The following is an 18,051-nucleotide window of genomic DNA, read 5'->3' on the forward strand; positions in this document are numbered from 1 at the left end:
GTAACACAAGTTTAGCTCAGTCTGGAAGAAATTAAAACTATTTCCAAAGTATAATCTGAGCTGAATTTTAACCTGTCGGTTAAAATAATTACACATGACAAGCAGCAAGTAAGCTGTTAGGTGTTGAAAAAGCCTCATTTTAAGCAAAAGTGATGAATAACCTGAGGTTGCTAGACACAGGATTTAGCAAAAATCAAAATGCTTGTGACCAGCATATTATAAAACTGGTCCTTCATGGTAGTCAAAACGAAACCTCGTTGTGAGGAATATCAAGAAGGTATCATCACATTGAGTAAGTGGATAATAAAATGGCAAATGAACCTCCGTGTCAGTGGTGCAAACTAATGTACAGTGAGGCAAACTAATCCAAAGTATATTTATTCCTGTATATAGGCATATACGCCCCCTTGGGAGATACTTGTTCTCTTTCCTAGAAACTCATAGCAAAGAATCTTGGAGTGACTATGGAAAATGTCAGCTCTTTGCTGTGAGGTGTTCAAAAGCCAAAAACGAGCAAATAAGAATTACTAGAAAATAACTAGAGAATGTAAGAGAAAACATCGTTTTGTGCCTGTATAAACTGTGAATACTGTGTGTACTCGGACCACCCTCAGGCACAGAAAGTTGTGATGAGGACGATAAAGATGTGGAGCCCCTCCTGCATGACACAGGCAACACATCGGGCCTTTCAGCACGAAACAAAAAGGATGGAGGGAGGATATGACAGAAGTGCATGCATTCATGAAAGCATGGAAGGGGTGAACAGAGAAAGATGATTAACTATTTCTCTCGATAGTGAGGACTCAGAGATGTCCCATGATATTATATAAGAGCAGGTTTTCAGTAAATGAAACAATATTTTCACAAGACATAATTAAGCAATTGAGTTAATTGCTGCAGGTTCTTGTGAATTCCAAGATATATATGGAATAAATATGAAATATTTATATATTCTAAATATAAAGATATCATCCAAGCATGATTAGACAAAGTAATGCCAGAAAGTGAATCAAGAGCTATTAAAAGTATACATCCAGACAGCCTCTGGAGGTGGCCGTGGGCTGTTAAATGAAGAGATGCAGACATAACCTTTGGGAAGCCCTAAGATAGAGATTGCTGGAAGACAGTTCCAAGATTTACACTATCTATCTTGAAACAAACTAAAAACTGTTTCTGTGTTAAAGAAAGTCAAAAAGTATTTATTTTTCTAGTTTTAAGAAGCTTTTATTTTTGCATTGCTTTGCAAGCCGCAACAATCAATGTTGTGTACATTCATACACGGTTTTTAGCAAGCATCACTTTCAGTGCTATTAGAACAATCCTTCCTTACCATTGAACTTTTACAGATGCCAGAGCTGTCAATACTTGGCTCTTGCATCTCCTGCTAACTAGCCAAGCAGTCAGCCAGGTATGGGCAATAGGCCGGCATCCTCAGACTTGCGATTTGTCAGAATTTCTTACCTGGATTCCCTTGCTTTTCCCAAATAAAACATTACATAACTCCTCACACATAAACACAAGCAAACAAAAATGGATAAAAATAAAAGTAACATTCAGCTTTACCCTCTTCTTTGGTGGTAAATGACTGAACAACATGAACTGTGGATTTCCTTCAAACATTTACATTTATTGCTATCAAACTTTGGTATTGCTTTATAAAACATAGCTGATTCTTCCGAACATTTCTTCTTAGGTTTTTAAAGACTTTACACATATGACTTCCTTCCTTCCTTCTAAACCTCCCAGAGCAAAACCAAATCCATTTTACCATATTTAAGACACATACATAAAGTCTTGGTTTTTGTAATTCATATCTATGCAAAACACTAGATCAGGCTTAATTGATACTTAAATCTCTACTAATGAAAGTGTGTTTACTTCCAGACACGCCTCAGGCTAAGTGTTAAGTACAACACATAGGACAGATCTCTACTTCAACTTAGAGATATAAACACACCATTTTCAGTCAGTACTTTATATACTTAGGACGAGTTTTCATTGCCTCACTAGTCAAACGCATAGCCTTTCACCATCTTCTAGTTTTTTTTACATGCCCTCTTTAAGACAGCATTTTTTTCTGCTGGGATTCTTGGTCACATTGTTTTATGAAGCAAAGACTCTTTGCTATGTTGTAATCAAGTGTCATTTAATAGAACTCCTTCCCTGTTGCATGTTTGGGGTCCAGTGCAGACAATGTGAGGCAGCCCTGAGCCTGACAGCAGCACTAGGCATACTTTTCCATCAAGCCCGAGGTGAAGGCTGCGACGGTTCCCATCTGTGTCAGCGCTGGTCCAAGCCACTCCATCATGCCCGGTTGGCCATGGCCTCTGTCCTCAGATTCCCTTAAAGATGGGGTTTAAGGACACTAAAGCAAGAAACCGGTACAAGAGACCTCTTTTCTTTTTTCTTTTTTATCAACAACCACAGAGCCCAAGCTCCAGGAAAGTAGCACCTAATGATCCTCCATATGGCAATTAACTCTTCTTCGATTCACTCTTCACATTTTCTGCTAGATTATTTTCTCTCACAAAACCAGTTTCAAGCCCTCTTTACTGTGGTGGAACCAAGGTCGTGCTCACTATTGGAGATATTAGAAAAGTTTCACGCAGCTGTGAAGAAAGGCCACAAGACTTTGAATGGAAAACCATCCTAAGTCGGACTTCTGAATGACCCTTCGCTGCCTGCTGCCCTCGTCCCTGCCTCCGGCTACCAAGACCACTCATTTCAGTAGCGTCACATTAGCAGTTGGTTTATCTCTTCCTCGTCTTGGCTCCGCGCAGCAGCGCCCCGGGACGAGCCGGCGGGGGGAGCCCGGCGCGGGCGGACGCCGGGGCGGCTCCGTCCCCGCAGGACGGCCCGCAGCAGCCGGGCAGGGCGCGGGCAGGGGGCGGCGAGACCCGCCGGCCCCGCCAGCCGGGCGGGAGGCGCCGCCGCTCCGTGCCGCGACCGGCGGAGCCCAGCGGCCCCCGCCGGGCCCCGGCCCCCGCCCCCGCCCCGCCCCGCCCCGGGCGCCCCGCAGCAAGGCGGGCAGGAGGGCGGCGGGGCCGGCGCGGGCGGTGCGGGCGGGGGGCGGGTTAAAAGCGGCGGCAGGTGAACGGGGAGGGACCGCAGAGCTCCGCGGCGGCGAGGCCGGGACCGGCCGCTCCGCAGGCGCCGCAGCCCCGGGAGCCGAGGCGAGCCGAGCCGAGCCGAGGCAGGTGAGGCTCCGCCGTGGCCCCCGCGTGCCGGGCGGTGGGGCCGGGGCTCGGGTGCGCGCATCCCCGAGCAGGACCGGGTCGCGGGGTCCGGGCCGCGGGGAGGCTCCGGTGCCGCCCCGGTGGCGTGCGCGGAGCCGCCGGGTGCAGCGGGGCCCGGGCGGGCAGCCGGCCCCGAGCGGCACCGGCCGCGGGGCTGCGGGCGGGGGGCTCGCACCTCCGAGCCTCCCCCACAGCGGCGTTTGCAAACTGCGGCGGAGAGGAGCCGTTTGCAGTCGGCCTGGCGCCTCCCGTCGCAGGGGGGTCGCGCCGGCTCTGCGTGCGCCCTGCGGGCTCGCCGGGGGCAAACCTGGGCGCGGAGGCAGCGACGGCACCGGAGCCGCCTCGGGGCATCGGGAGTGTCACCGCGAGGTGGGGATTTCGCGTGGTTTCCAGTAAGGAATGGTTGGCGGGGTGTGCGGGTAGATGTGCTCAGCCCTCACAGCCGATCTCATAGTTTTCGTAGCGGCAGACGAGCCGGGAGACTTTCCCCCCCTAGACTTGCAGCAGTGGTTCAGGACTGCAGCGTGAGCCCACGCTTGGAGCCCAGGCTGTTCATCCCCCCGGGATATGCACTTCAAATACTTTCTGTCGGTCTTGGTTAGCCTCTGCCTTGAGGGTTTTATTGGTGGCTTTTTTTTTCCCATTAATTGAATTTTTTAATCAATACACAACAGATGAGAAAATTCTTCACAGGAAGATGCAGGTATCTGCTTGTAGCCAAGAGTTCAGGTTAAAGCAGAGAGCTGCATAAATTGTTGCCAGTCTCTGCAGAGAGAGAACATGAGGAAGCTAAGGAATTTCAGCCACCTTCTCAAGGCTGCCTTTTTTGTTGTTTTACCCAGTTTCACCTTTCCTCATCACAGTAAATCTCTAACCTCTCCCTCTTGCCTCAAGGCCTGTCTGTACAAGCAAGGCCCTTGTACCAAGGAACTGTGTTGGGGCATGTTAGTCTTTTAGTTGTGATATAACTACAGTAGGATAGAGAAGTTCTTTTTTTCTCTCTTTCTTTCTTTTTTTTTCCTTCCTGTTATGTGAGAATTGAATATTCTGGAAAACTGACCAGTGGTCAAAGCGGTGTTGCAAGGTACCGTGCTGTCACCACAGCATACACCCTGTTCCAAGAGAAGAAGGAGCTCTTATCCAAGGCCAGAGTGGCTTTCCCACACAAAGTTAAGCCTTAGCCACAAAAGATGATGGACCAGCTCTGCAAGTTCTTAGCTAGGGTTTCAAAGGGTTTTGTCCAGTTCAGTGATAGTTTCCAAATGGCTGTGTTTAGTGAAAGCCAAGTCCTGAGACTGAATATTGACTTCAGCAAAACTCAGGCCTAATTTTCAAAGGGGTTAAAGAGTGTATTTGGATTTTCAAGAGTGGGAGGCAGGGAGAAAGGCTGAAATGGAGCTTCTTTGAAGTTTGACCTCCTGTTTCTTTCAGTGGAGTGTGATAGCATCTAGAAAATCAACATTAACTCTTTAGCTGATGGCTGTTTCCTCTCAGCTCTCTGGCTCTGTTTAGCTCCTTTTTGGATGGGACAGAGATGAATGTGGAAAGGCAGGCCCTGCAGTGTCCTCTCTTGGTTACTGCTATAAAAGCATGCAGCCCTGAGAGAACCAGTCTGAAGTTTCTCAGCAGTGTTGGCAAAAGCAAATGTACTTCCAGGGATGAAGGGGCTGCCAAGAAAGAGAAGTGTCTGAGCTGCAACAGTCAGCCTTGGAGGCCTGCTGGAGGTGTCTGGAAGACGTGAGGACTTGTGCTAACGATGTCCAAGCAGTACTTACCTTGGAGGCAAAGAAAGCAGGAGCCAGCCAAGCCTTCCAGGGCTGTGGCACTGGCAAAGAAGGAATCCTATGAAAACCACTTAAAGCCAGATCCAGATGAAGTGGAGACTTCTAACTCATGCAGTGATATCATGCTTCTCCATAGCTTTGGCAAACCACCATTGAGAATCAACCCCAGAAAGGGAAATATCTCAAAAAAGGGAAGGAGAGCATAGAGGAGATGCAGGCAGGCAACTTTTTTGAAGATGTAATATACTTTCTATCTCAAGCTTTGTTGAGAAAAGTAACAAGGTATGGTTGTCCCATCATAACTATATAGAAGGAGATGTTTAATACGGTGTTCGAAGCCATCATCTTCTAAACATACGGATGGTGTTAATAAAAGTGCCTTCATTTGTCTTTGACTCTGAGTGAGTGTTAGGAAGTCTGCCAGTCCATAGAAGGTATGATACTGATTCTTCACCCCTTGAAAACTGACCATTTGGTGTCATCTTTGTGTCATGTTACAGGTAAAAGAACACAGAAAAGAAGATGGACTGGGGAGCTCTGCAGGCCATTTTAGGAGGTGTAAATAAACACTCCACCAGCATCGGAAAGATATGGCTCACAGTCCTGTTCATCTTCCGTATCATGATCCTGGTTGTAGCGGCAGAGAGAGTCTGGGGAGATGAACAACAAGATTTTGTCTGCAACACACTTCAACCCGGGTGCAGAAATGTTTGCTATGACCATTTTTTCCCCATCTCTCATATCAGACTCTGGGCCCTGCAGCTGATCTTTGTTTCTACACCTGCACTGCTGGTGGCCATGCATGTAGCTTACACTAGGCATGAGAAGAAAAGACGTTTCAGAAATGGTGAGAAGATTGATATTGAAGAGCTGAAAAATGAGAAGATACACATCCGGGGCCCCCTGTGGTGGACATACACCAGCAGCATCTTCTTCAGGATCATCTTTGAAGCCATCTTCATGTATGCTTTCTATTACATGTATGATGGGTACCAAATGCCTCGCCTGGTGAAGTGTAATGCATGGCCCTGCCCCAACACAGTGGATTGTTTTGTTTCTCGGCCCACTGAGAAAACTACATTCACTATTTTCATGCTTGCTGTGTCTGGGATCTGCATGATGTTGAATCTGGCTGAATTGTGTTACCTAGTGATAAAAGTTTGCATGAGAGAACGCAGGAAATCAACAGCTTTAAAATAATTCCCCCAGTACCACGATTTCCTAGCTCCCTGTTTTACTCAAATTTTCTTAGGTGCCAGAAAACAATCTGTAATATTTCCATGCTCAAAGAAAAGGACAAAAATGAAAGATCATTCATAATTTTAAAATGATAGCCTTCCTGGGAAGCTGCCACTGAGCTTAGTTTATGAGCTAATTCAGTATTTTCTTATCCACAAATAAAGAGAGTAGCCTTTTGGCAACAACTTTTCAAAGTATGTCTACTGCTGTGTCTCTGTTGGTGGGATAGGGTCACTTTTCAAAAAGTGGGAGTCGAAGGGCCCGGAGGAGCGGCCTCCCCTAAAGGAGAGGCAGAAATCATGAACACATTGCCTGCATTGCACTGGTCAGCTTCAGGGGCAAGCCAGTAACAAAGAGTTTTGATCAAAGTGGGATGAAGGATTTTTTTGGAGAACTTACTACTTGCGAAAGGCAAGAAGACAAAGAGGCAATCATGTTTATAGCAGGTGTATTATTCTTTCTCTAAGCATTTTAGAGAGCAAGGAAAACGGCTAGGAACACAGGCACTCCATGGCAGCACACATGCCACCAGCTCTACTGGGGACCAGCAAAATTTTAGCTTTTCAGCTCCTCACCTGTACTGAGGAGTCACCGCAGCAGGGCTAGCAGTGGCCATTCTCAACCGCTTATAACTGTCATAAGGTCATTGCAGCCTCCCTCCATTCACAGGGGCTGCAGCTGTGGGAGGCATGAAGTATATTTTTTCATTCTCTTGGTCAGGTGAAAAAAGGCTTGCTGCCTTGGAGAAGGAGAGACAGTGGGCCTGTCTTCCACCTGGTTTGCTCTCCTGCAGCATTTTGCAAAGACCCTCAGTGCAGTAGATTTTTATCTGATGAAGAGACTTCTTACCACTTTGCTGGGTCTCCTTCAGCTGTTTATCTTTGAAGGTTTTTTTTAGTAAAGAACAAAAAAAATGCCTCATTGTTTCATTCTGTTTATTACCCTGGACAGCATGATATACAGTGGATTACACCTACCAGTGCTCTTTCCATCAGTCATCAGTTTTACGGAGGCTTTTCTCCACAAAACCTTCTCCTTGTACCTTTCAAGGGAGTACATCAAACCACTCCCCATCTCTTCAATATCCCATATCATGAGACTGAATCATCCTTCATCTTCTTACTGTATGTCCAGGAAGAATTACAGACACCTTGCAGAGCTAAAGTTGCAAAGTGTCCCAATCAGAAATGAGGAATAACTTGATATCTCTTAAATTTCACATTGCTAAGCTGTGAATTGTGCGTTACTAACTGGAAGAACTATGTGAGTCAGTCTGGTCTTGTCTGTCCACAATAGTCCCAAAATGTGTTCAGGTTTATGCTGTCATAGGCAGTTACACCATCACATATAGCATCACACGTCTCCCAAGTGCCTGCCCACTGAACCCACTTGTAGAAAGCTGACTACTTCTCCTCATTGGCTTTAATAACTAGTTTTCTCTTCAAAAGAATGAGCATTATCTCAGCTTCTCTTTTTGCATCCACCAGCTTCTCCAACACACCTCAGCTCATCACAGTTGGAGTAAACGAAGGTGCATTAATTAAGGCCCATGTCCTCTCAGTATGCCCTGGAAGCATAGCATAAGCAGGCTCCCGCTGCTGGTGTGCTACAACCCAGTGTTACAACTTAATGCAGATGAAAGTGTGGCGGTTAATAGGGGAGCAGGAAAAAAAATCCAAACAGCATCCTCAGAAGCATGAACAAAAGCATGGAAAGTCATTAATAATGAGCTGAACTGGAAACTTGGTCTGTGAAAACATCCTTAATTCAACTCTAAAGAACAAAGCTTGGCACATACCAGGTTTGTGCTTGACAGAGTTCCTGCATTGTTCCATGTACAGGTACAAAGGGAACAAACCATCTACACTTCCAGTGCTTTAGTATTATATTTCTTCTGTAACAACAAGATTTTTATTTTCTTCTGAAACCATAATTAAAGCACTCCTGTGGTGCCTGGGGTTCTGTCTTACTTGCACGTGCCATATATTATGTAACATGTTCAATGAAAATCTGTTTACCACAACAGAAAATGTAGGCGCCAATGCTACATTTAATAGCCAAGAGCTACTGTAAGCATTTTAGACTTCTGCAGCAGGTTAGTTTCCAGGTGGTTGCATTGCCTGTTGTCCTACAGACTTCATGAGCTGCCAGTGGAACACCACAAATGTGACCTGTACTAGAAATCAGTTCTGCTGTCTAAATCAGTTGTGTATTAGCAGAGCTGCAGCTGATTAATAACTTACCAGGTCCATAAGATAGAGATTGGTCTCCCAGTCTGCTTTTGAGTTTGACTGGAATTTAGTTTAGACTGGAGTAAGAAAATGAGATGTGCCAAAATTGATAGCACTATTTAATTAACTTCAGCTAGCAGTTTGGCAACCAGATATCATGAAGGGGACAAAGACAGAAATTGGGAAAGTGACTGCAAGTGGCCTTGATCCAGAGCTGTAGCATCCATGACAATAGGTCTATCAGGTTATTTACTGTCTGTGACATTTCTTTTCTGTTTGTATTTGACTAAATAGCTGCTTTGTAAGAGAAAAAAAATTCAGCAACTTCATAGGAACTAAGCCCTTCGCACCTATTTCTGTGTGCTGCATGGCATGGTTGACCTCCTACAAATGGTTTTCATACAGATTAAAAGACAATGCTGTACTGGATTGTGTCTTTCCTTTCCTGAAATACACCAGAAATTTTTGGCACTTGGTTCCTTTTTGCAATGAAAGTTGCAAGGCTATTGACGACTGAAGCAGCAAAGCTGAAATCATGACCCTAAAGGAGGTTGATTCCTTACCGTCCAGCGCAAAGTGTAGCCAGAATATAAGGTGTCAAATAATGTGATATCAAACTAGGAAGTATAGGAGTGGGACAAGCTAGAATTATACCTGAAATCACCAGGAATTTGCCATGGACTTCAAGGCTAAACTTTCATCCAAAACCTTGAAACCAAAACTACAAACATGCTTGGCAGAAAGAAAAAAAAGAAAAAAAAAAGCAAACTTCGCTTTTAACCCATGCTCAAGTTTTGATTTTATTAGCTAGAGAAAGAAAAGGCCTTCTCATGGAAGAAAGACTAAATTAAAAGGAAATCAGGAGCCTGTATTTTTGATTTCTGGATATAGAAGTAACTTTATGAAAGATTTTCTCAGACAAAAAAAAAATCCTTCAGTTATTTAGCAGTTACCATGAGCCAATGTGCTGTGGTATTTCCTATCTCACAGCAAGAATATAAAAGACAGATGTTGTGGTCCATACAGAGAGAAACACTCCTATAGCATTGAGGTTCAATTCAAAATAGCAGCATCGTTAAAGTTGATTTTTTGGGTAAAAATTCTACTGCAGCAAATATGCAACAGTTAAGAGCACTTTAACACAAACAGCCTTGTGGAAATTAATCTCTTTTTTCCTTAGTCACAATTACCTCCCCTGCAACCTAGGCTAATATGTTTTACCAGGCAAAAAAATCACACTCAGAGAATTTCACTGTATTTTGTGGTCACTTGTTCTGCTGTCCAAACCAAAGGGTAGTCACTACCCTGGGTGTTAATTACAGGTTTCTTTGGATTTTTCACTATCATATTATCTATACAGTAATTTTAAATGGTTTGTTATGAAGACAGTGGTAAGAGTAATGGTAACTATTCAAGATGTAATCAACTAAGACTAATAGTAATGATCTTCAATATATTTCAGAAGCTACATATTTTTTACCATCTGACCATCCTGGCTTGTCCCTGTCATTTTCTTTTACAGAACATGTTTCTCTTCTGTAAAGTTGGTCCAGCTCTGACCTGGATATTTTTCATATATGCCCTCCTAGCCACCCAAAAAAGCCTCTTTAACCTGGGCTTGGAAAAGCTTTAAGCTTTAATTGGCAGCTCCCCTGTCTGGCATTCCACCTTGGCAAACACAGCTTCACTTACCTCTGGCATGTTAGATCAGTCCGTGCTACCCTAGAATGCAACCTCAGAGTTGACCGTACGTTTGCACGTCTCTTCCTTTTTTCTGCACTGTAATCACTGACGCTAACTCTTGATTAATTTTATATCTGCCTGCTCTATGCCCATTGCAATCCATGGTATTTGAATAAGCCCATCTACTAGAATAAATCCTCTCCAAGCATGCTGCCAGGTAGCCAGATGCCTGCGTCAGCCTTTCTGGTAAAGGTGTGATGCGGTACCAGTAATGACATACAGTTGAAGGAAGTACGTGTTGAGTGAACTGATAGAGAACTTAGCTGGGCTATGAATCACTGCAGCCTGCAGATGAATAAAATTTACTGTGTTCAAATGAAGCTGCTTTGAATCTGCGTCATAAAGCATTGCTTTCACGCTGCTGTTTCAAACAACACTGTACACTGAGGGCTAGCGCAGAAGAAAGCACAAGAATGTAGTCAAGGAGCAGCCCAGTTCGGTGTTCTGCAGAGAACCAAACGGTATTTCTTTCGCAGCACAGCACAGTAGCTATGCTAATAAATACTGTTGTGTCTGAGTGCAGTCACACTGTCCCAAAGCAGGTAGCGTTCTTCAGTGGCCTCGCTGTGCTGGGCCAGCTTATCTGTTTAGATAAACACCCATATTTGCTGTCTTCTTTGCAATTATGGCACTACAGGCTTGTCAGCTGGGAAAGAAAATATCGATCCTAAAATATTTAATTTAGAATCATGAAATTTGGTTAAAAAATGTTTTGCAGATCATTTTCTACTGAGGTTCAACCTTTAAGACAGCACATAAAAAATCCTCTCACATAAGTGATCCACACATTAGCAGGATTGCTGTACTTTCTTTTTATGGGATGACTGAAAATTTTCTTCTAAGTTTTCCATCCAACTATCAACATTTCTCTTGTCACAAGTCTCCTTTCATTCAAACTGAAATTATGATAGCAGTCCTAGTACAATCCCATTGTTCCCCAACTGGAACATAAAAGATGACAACTGTGTCTTGTTCACAGAGAGCAAGAATGTTTAATTAAGAAATGTTTGCTAAGATCATTGCAAAGACAGGTGCAAGAAAAATATAATTTTTAATTATTGTGCCATAAAGATTTCAAACCTATACTATGTTGCATCATTAATGTAATGCCTAATTATGGTTAGTCATGTCCCTGCCCTAAATATTGCATCTTTTCCAAGGACTGAGTGTTTAATATACAGCTTAAGTAGCTTCCACAATCAATTCATCACAAACAAACAGAAACGAACTACACACTTACCCACACACATGTGCACACAGAGAAACAAACTGACTAAATCATTATCTCAATTTTATCTCTTAGAAGATTCAAACTATTATGACATGGATTTGTCAGGAATAATTTCTGTCTATCCCACAATAACAGCTTTCATATATAGCAGTAAAATAGTTATTAATGACTCATTGTCAAAATGTGAGGATCGACCAAATGGCATAAACTGTATGCAGCTGGAAGGAGCTGCAAGTACATGTGAGGAGAGGATTAGAACTCTTAAGATCTTTATCAGTAGGAGAAAAGGTTTAACAGAAGTAGTTTGGGAAGCTGAGAAAGACTAAATGCCACAGTTGAGAAGGATCAAGGACTTGCAGAATTGTAGGATGGAGAACTGTTCTGAAGAAAAGAACAGTTTTGTAGAGAAGAGCTGGAGTTTGTAGCAGATCATCAGTGGAATATGAGTCAATAACATTATAGACCTGGAAAAAAATATCAGACTGGGATGCATAAATGTCCATCAAAAAAAAACAATGTTTGAAGTAATGTTGCCACTCTTTTTGGCATCTGCAAGTCCTTACCTGGAACTTACTTTGGGGTAATCTGTCAAAAAACATGTATCAGCTGGAGAAATCCAGATGTCAGGAATAAGAATGACCAAATATCTAGAGCATACACAGCACCTATGAGGAAAGCTTGAGAGAAACAGGTTGGCCTAGAAAAGTCTGAAGGAATACCCAGTAACACTCTTCAAATATGTAAAAGACTGTGGCAAAGAAGATGAGGATTTTTCTCTCTGCATCTGATGGCAACAGGACAAGAAATTACAGGCTTATGTTGCAATGAGATGTTGGCTAGTCATTGCAAAAAGCTCTCTGTAGAGAGGGCTAAGCATTGAGTCAGATGATGGGCTCTCCATCACTGAAGGTTTTTAAGGTCAGGTTAGTCCAATATCTGTTGAGGATGATGTAGGTATGGGACTCTTCTATGGACAGAGGGAAGAGCTAACATCTAAGGAGAAGGGGACCTCAACTGAAAGTCTCAGTTGTACAAGTTCTTTTTGCTGAGCCAAAGCTCAGCTACTAAATCAAAATTAAAATCTTGTTCATACAAATTCAAGGTTACATATCAGTGCAGGGTCTATCCATTATGATCTATATCAGCATGGTTCCTTTGTCCTTTTAACAATTGCAATAATGCATTTTTGGGCCATAATAAATTCCACCTGAAACACAAGAGGTGGCATTATGAATAAATACAACTGTGATTCATATAAATGAATTTGGTCAGGGGTGTTCTTTTACATTCTCCTCAGCAGAGTGGGTAAAGAGCTTCTGTTGCCTTGGTCTTGTATCTCACATCGACATGCCTCCCAACAGCAGCTAGGTTGTCTCTACAAACCTTCCAGTCTTTCCTGGATAAGCCACTAAATCCCAGGTCAATTTTCCATTTTGCTGCCCTGCGCTTAGCTGACTATACATGCAAACATTGGTAGAGATCACGGCAGCCTAGTCTTTGCCCAGCAGAAGTTTCACAGCAGTAGCATGTGCCATTTCATGCTACTAATTTCTTCTAGTTCAAAGGCAGATTCACATTGTGCAGCAGTCTGGCTTTTTGATAGAAAATTTCCCACAGATAGGCTCCGCTTGTTTTTCTGTTTCAAAGCAGGAGATCTATTGCTGTTCCTTTCTTTGGAGGGTAGCCAATATTTGAGACCTTTGCAAACTCATGACGCATGTCAGTAAGGTATATTCCTGCTAAAATATGCCATATTTGTTCTTACCCTGAACACAATGGAAAAGAACATCAGACAGGCAATTTCCCTGTTTAGAAACTGTGGTTGTGGTTTGGCATTACAAAGTCTTCACTGGTAATACTGGTTTAAGGTATTGACACTGATCTCATCCCTTCCTGCTCATTCTTGTCCCATCTGGGTCTTTCTCCTACCCCATCCAATGCAGTGCCTCTATTCTAGGATCTTTACTGTGCCAGCACAGTTGTTTGCACAGCTGCACTGCACACTGGATTAGGTGACCGTTTTAGCTGCTGACGAAACAAACATTTTGATTTGCTGGATCTGGCTTACAGGGAGGGCCCCTGAATTTTTATGCTGACGTGACTGTGGGGCAGTAGGCCGTGGAATTAGGCAAGAAGACCTCCAGGGAATTAGCAGAAGGGGTGGAGGGAATGGCCACGTCTTAAGCTGTATTGGCTGCTACACACATAATTTCAAATCACAGCCTCTGGCTGTATTTTCGTAAGTGGCTGCTACCAGAAGGGGGGGAGTCTTCCTACCTTTTCCCTCTTTCCCTGCTGTACCCTTCCCTGCTCTCCTCTCCTCTCTCCTGGCCTTGCTCCTACCCTACCAGCCATCTTCTCCCTTGCTCTGGCACTCTCCCCTCGACCCTTGTATGAGTTAATTTAACTCACTAATTGAACAGAAAACTATTTGAACTCTAAGTTTTGCTTTATTTTCAGCCCAGTTAGTTTTCTTCCAGGTTTGTGGCACGCATTATTGTCTTTCAAATACCAATACTTCTCTTTTATTTCTTCATATTTTTGGCAGTAGTGTGGAAAAAAAGCTTGAAGCCATGACAGAACAGCAAAAACATCATTCTTCTCAGGATTCTGCATATCCCATGTCTCTCTTTTTCAGTTCCTCCTCATAACAGATGCCTGGTTTGTACAGTCATAATTCTTCTGCTACATCTCACAAGCAGCTTTTGCTCCCAGGCAGGTGACTGAATGCATCTCACTGCTACATAAGCCAGAGCAGTCCAGTGTTGTCAGTGTACTAAGACACTTTTCACAGCTTCCAATGGATTTCTGAGAGGAAGCCTGTTCTGGTGCGAAAAACACCAGCCTGGGAGTCCAGTGCCATTCTTGGCTCTACCACAGATTTTTTTGTACACCTAGGAGAAGTCATTAAGTTCTCCTGTGCCTTCATTCCTACAAAAGAGCAAAAACAACCCTTCCTGTCACCAGTTCTTATTTGCTAATATTCTGTGCTCTCTGAGGTGTTTGTCAGTAGTGTCTAACACACAGAACACCAGTCACTAAGTGGCATAATAACAATAGCTTTCATTCGATATGAGATTAAACTACTACTCCAGTGTTTTTATTACAGTTTTATTTATTAATTGAATGTTTCTAAATATTAAAGTCTTTTGATTTACTCCCTGTAGAAAACAACTAGAGGAGAAGAACAGACTTTACTGCCACTTCAAACTGTGCCTGCTGAGATAACAGTAGCCTTCCTTCAACATTTAAATCTCTTTAGTGCCATCTTCTGTGGCAGAGTGGCATGTCAAGCACAATTCTTTTTATTGACACAGAGTGCCACAACATGCTGGTCTTCTCAGCTCTTTTCTTTGTGCTGAATGCGTGGACACAACTGCTGTCAGCACTGCTGTGCCACATAAAAGGTCAGGTGGTTTGCTCACTAGTAGTGACATGCACCACAGCTTAGAGGTCCCACCACTAAATTATTCAGGCATGCACAGATACGGTGGCAGTGATCATCTTCAAAACAGGTGCTGACAGTAGAAATAGCATAGGATGAAACACTGTTTTCAATCAAGACTAATCTGAAAAAGCGCCAATTTCTTGTAGCACACCAGCTCAGGCTCAGGCTAAGATCAAGATATATCCCCTTATCTTATGATATCTTTTTATCATTTTGTAAAGCTTGGTATCTCTTTTTGGTCTTTTCCCTTGCACTTTGCAGTGCAAGCCCATGTCTTCTGATCTTTAAAATACTGTCTGACTGTTTTGCCCACTCCTTTAACCCCACTGTCTGCCCCAGACAGATTGTCACATAGTGCTTCCCTGAAGATTTGTTTACACACAGAACAGGGCTTGTCACCTATGTGGAGGCTTGCGTTCAAGATGAAAAGTGAAATTAAAGCAGATAATTAAAGGAAGGATGGAAATTATGTAAGCATGCATTTTAATGTGAAAAAATAAATGTGAATGTAAGTTTTATTTTGCTGTCTAGCATTAGTGACAATGGAGGGAAACCTTTAAACGTAATAAGGACCTAGGGATTTGGATCAAAGTGGCATCTGACCACTGGCATTGCTGTGCACCTTTAAAGACAAGTGCCAGTAAGGAAGCTGGCAGGTTGACCCTTTCATGGGAAACTGTCTATCAGAGTATTCATATGAAAAGACACTCCTGAACACCTATTATTCTGTAAATCTCAGCATACCTTCCTTATGAATGAATTTCTCAGGGAGACATGTCCTGTTTTGTCTAGTCCCCCTAAATCTGATTCAGATCCTCCTGTTCTAGTGTGTGACCTTCAAAGAGCCCCTCATACCACTTCAGCATGCTCTTATGCTTGGGCTTTTGCCAATGCATAATTTGTTCTTATTTTTATAGCTGTTTGTTTTAGGCTTCCTCCAGTGATTTTGCATCCTTACCTGTCTCATTTTCTACAGATGTCCCATGAAGCTTTATTGACAGTCCAAACCTCTCCTGGTAAGAGCACAGAATTCTTGGAAAGTAAATTCTTAGCAGATGAGTGTAACCCCATGGTAGCCAGGCATTGCATCAGATTATCCCCTTTCAAGATGTATTAAATTCTGTACTAACAACCTTCTGTGGCATTACTGAAAGGCTGTTGTTCTGATAATCATCTAGTCCAACCCCCCCTGCTCAAGCAGGGCCATCTAGAGCACGTTGCCCAGGACCATGTCCAGATGGCTTTTGAATATCTCCAAGGAAGGAGACTCCACAACCTCTCTGGGCAATCTGTTTCAGTATTTGACCACCTTCACAGGAAAAAAGTTTTTCCTCACGTTCAGACAGAACTTCCTGTGTTTCAGTTTGTGCCCGTTGCTTCTCTCCCTGTCACTGGGCACCACTGAGAAGAGTCTGGCCCATCCTCTTTACACCCTTCCCTTCTGATACTTGTACACATTGACATAATTACCCCCCTCAGCCTTCTCCAGGCTGAACAGGCCCAGCTCTCTCAGAGCTTATATGAGAGATGCTCCAGTCCCTTAAACACCTTAGTAGCCCTTCACATGACTTGCCAGTAGCTCCATGTCTCTCTTGTACTGAGGAGCCCAGAACTGGACATACTACCCCAGATGTGGCCTCACCAGTGTTGAGTAGAGGGGATGGATCACCTCCCTCAAGCTGCTGGCAATGCTCTTCCTAATGCAGCCCAGGATACCGTTGGCCTTCTTGGCCACAGGGGCATATTGCTGGCTCATGGTCAACTTGTTCACCAGGACTCCCAGGTCCTTCTCCGCAGAGCTGCTTTCCAGCAGGTCAGCCCCAATCTGTCCTGGTGCATGGGGTTACTCCTCCCTAGGTGCAGGACTCTGCACTTGCCTTTGTTGAGCTTCATGAGGTTCCTCTCTGTCCATCTCTCCAGCCTGTTGAGGTCCCTCTGAATGGCAGCACAGCCCTCTGGTGTCTCCCAGTTTTGTATCATCAACAGATTTGCTGAGGGTGCACTCTGTCCCTTCATCCAGGTCACTGGTGAATAAGTTGAACAATACTGGACCCAGTATTGACCCCCTGCTAGCTACAGACCTCTAACTAGACTTTGCACCACTGATCACAGCCCTTCGAGCTCTGCCATTGAGCCAGTTCTTCATCCACCTCACTGTCTGCTCATCTAGCCCATACCTCATCAGCTGGCCCATGAGGATGTTAGGGAGACAGTGTCAAAAACCTTTTTGAAGTCAAGGTAGACAACATTCACTTCTCTCCCCTCATCTACCCAGCCAGTCATTCCATCATAGAAGGCTATCAGGTTGGTTAAGCATGATTTCCCCTTTGTGAATCCATGCTGACTGTTCCTCATCACCTTCTTATCCTTCATATGCTTGGAAATGGTATCCAGGATTAGCTGTTCCATCACCTTTCCAAGGATTGAGGTGAGGCTGACTGCCCTGTAGTTCCCTGGGTCCCCCTTCTTCCCCTTCCTTTCCCTCCTTTTCCTTTTGTCACTACAGTGACATTTGCCTTCTTCCAGTCCTCTCCTGATCACCATGACCTTTCAAAGATGACTGAGGTATGAAGGCCAGTTTATACCAATGATGGGACACCACTGAAACCTTCAAGATACTGAAAAAAACCACTTGAAAGCTCCAGGATCCTGAAAAAGCAATCATGGAAATACCAGGTACTCCATACTATTAAACCTTCTGGACAGATGGTTGGAAGCGAGAGATCTCTCTGTTCCTTTCCCTAAAAACAAACCTCCTACCCTTCAGCTGGCCGGATAAGCTGAGGCACTTCACTGCATGAAGGAAGTGCCATGAGTCAATGGGGCTGCTAGGATTCCCTCCCATAGCCTAACACAGTCCCTCACCACCACACGGTCTCAGGATCCACATATACTCCGCAGATCTCTGCTCTGGCACATCATGGGAGAGAGGCAGAAGTGTCAGTGTCTAAGAGAAGAAGAGGAACGACCCATCTCCACCTCTGTCTCCTTCCTTCTCCCGGAACACAGAACCAGGCAGATGTAGAGGTGCAATGGGGATATATGGTACAGATTAGGTAAAAGATTACTGCTGTGATATTACTATACTTAGAATCATGGTACAGGTGTGTTTCTGATATATCACGCTTCTTTAGTTTAT

General features: G+C 43.9%; 1 protein-coding gene across 1 annotated transcript; it reads left to right on the plus strand.

Annotated features, from left to right (window-relative positions):
• The first annotated feature begins 3,018 nt into the window (after positions 1 to 3,018).
• GJB2 (gap junction protein beta 2) lies at positions 3,019 to 8,228 on the plus strand. The gene is made up of 2 exons (XM_064505033.1): positions 3,019 to 3,197; positions 5,521 to 8,228. Exon 2 carries the CDS (start codon positions 5,543 to 5,545, stop codon positions 6,218 to 6,220), a length of 678 nt encoding a protein of 225 aa, XP_064361103.1. The 5' UTR covers positions 3,019 to 3,197; positions 5,521 to 5,542; the 3' UTR covers positions 6,221 to 8,228.
• Positions 8,229 to 18,051: the final 9,823 nt, after the last annotated feature.

The sequence above is a fragment of the Dromaius novaehollandiae genome, chromosome 1, assembly GCF_036370855.1.
Source record: "Dromaius novaehollandiae isolate bDroNov1 chromosome 1, bDroNov1.hap1, whole genome shotgun sequence".
In the NCBI taxonomy this organism is placed as follows: Eukaryota; Metazoa; Chordata; class Aves; order Casuariiformes; family Dromaiidae; genus Dromaius; species Dromaius novaehollandiae.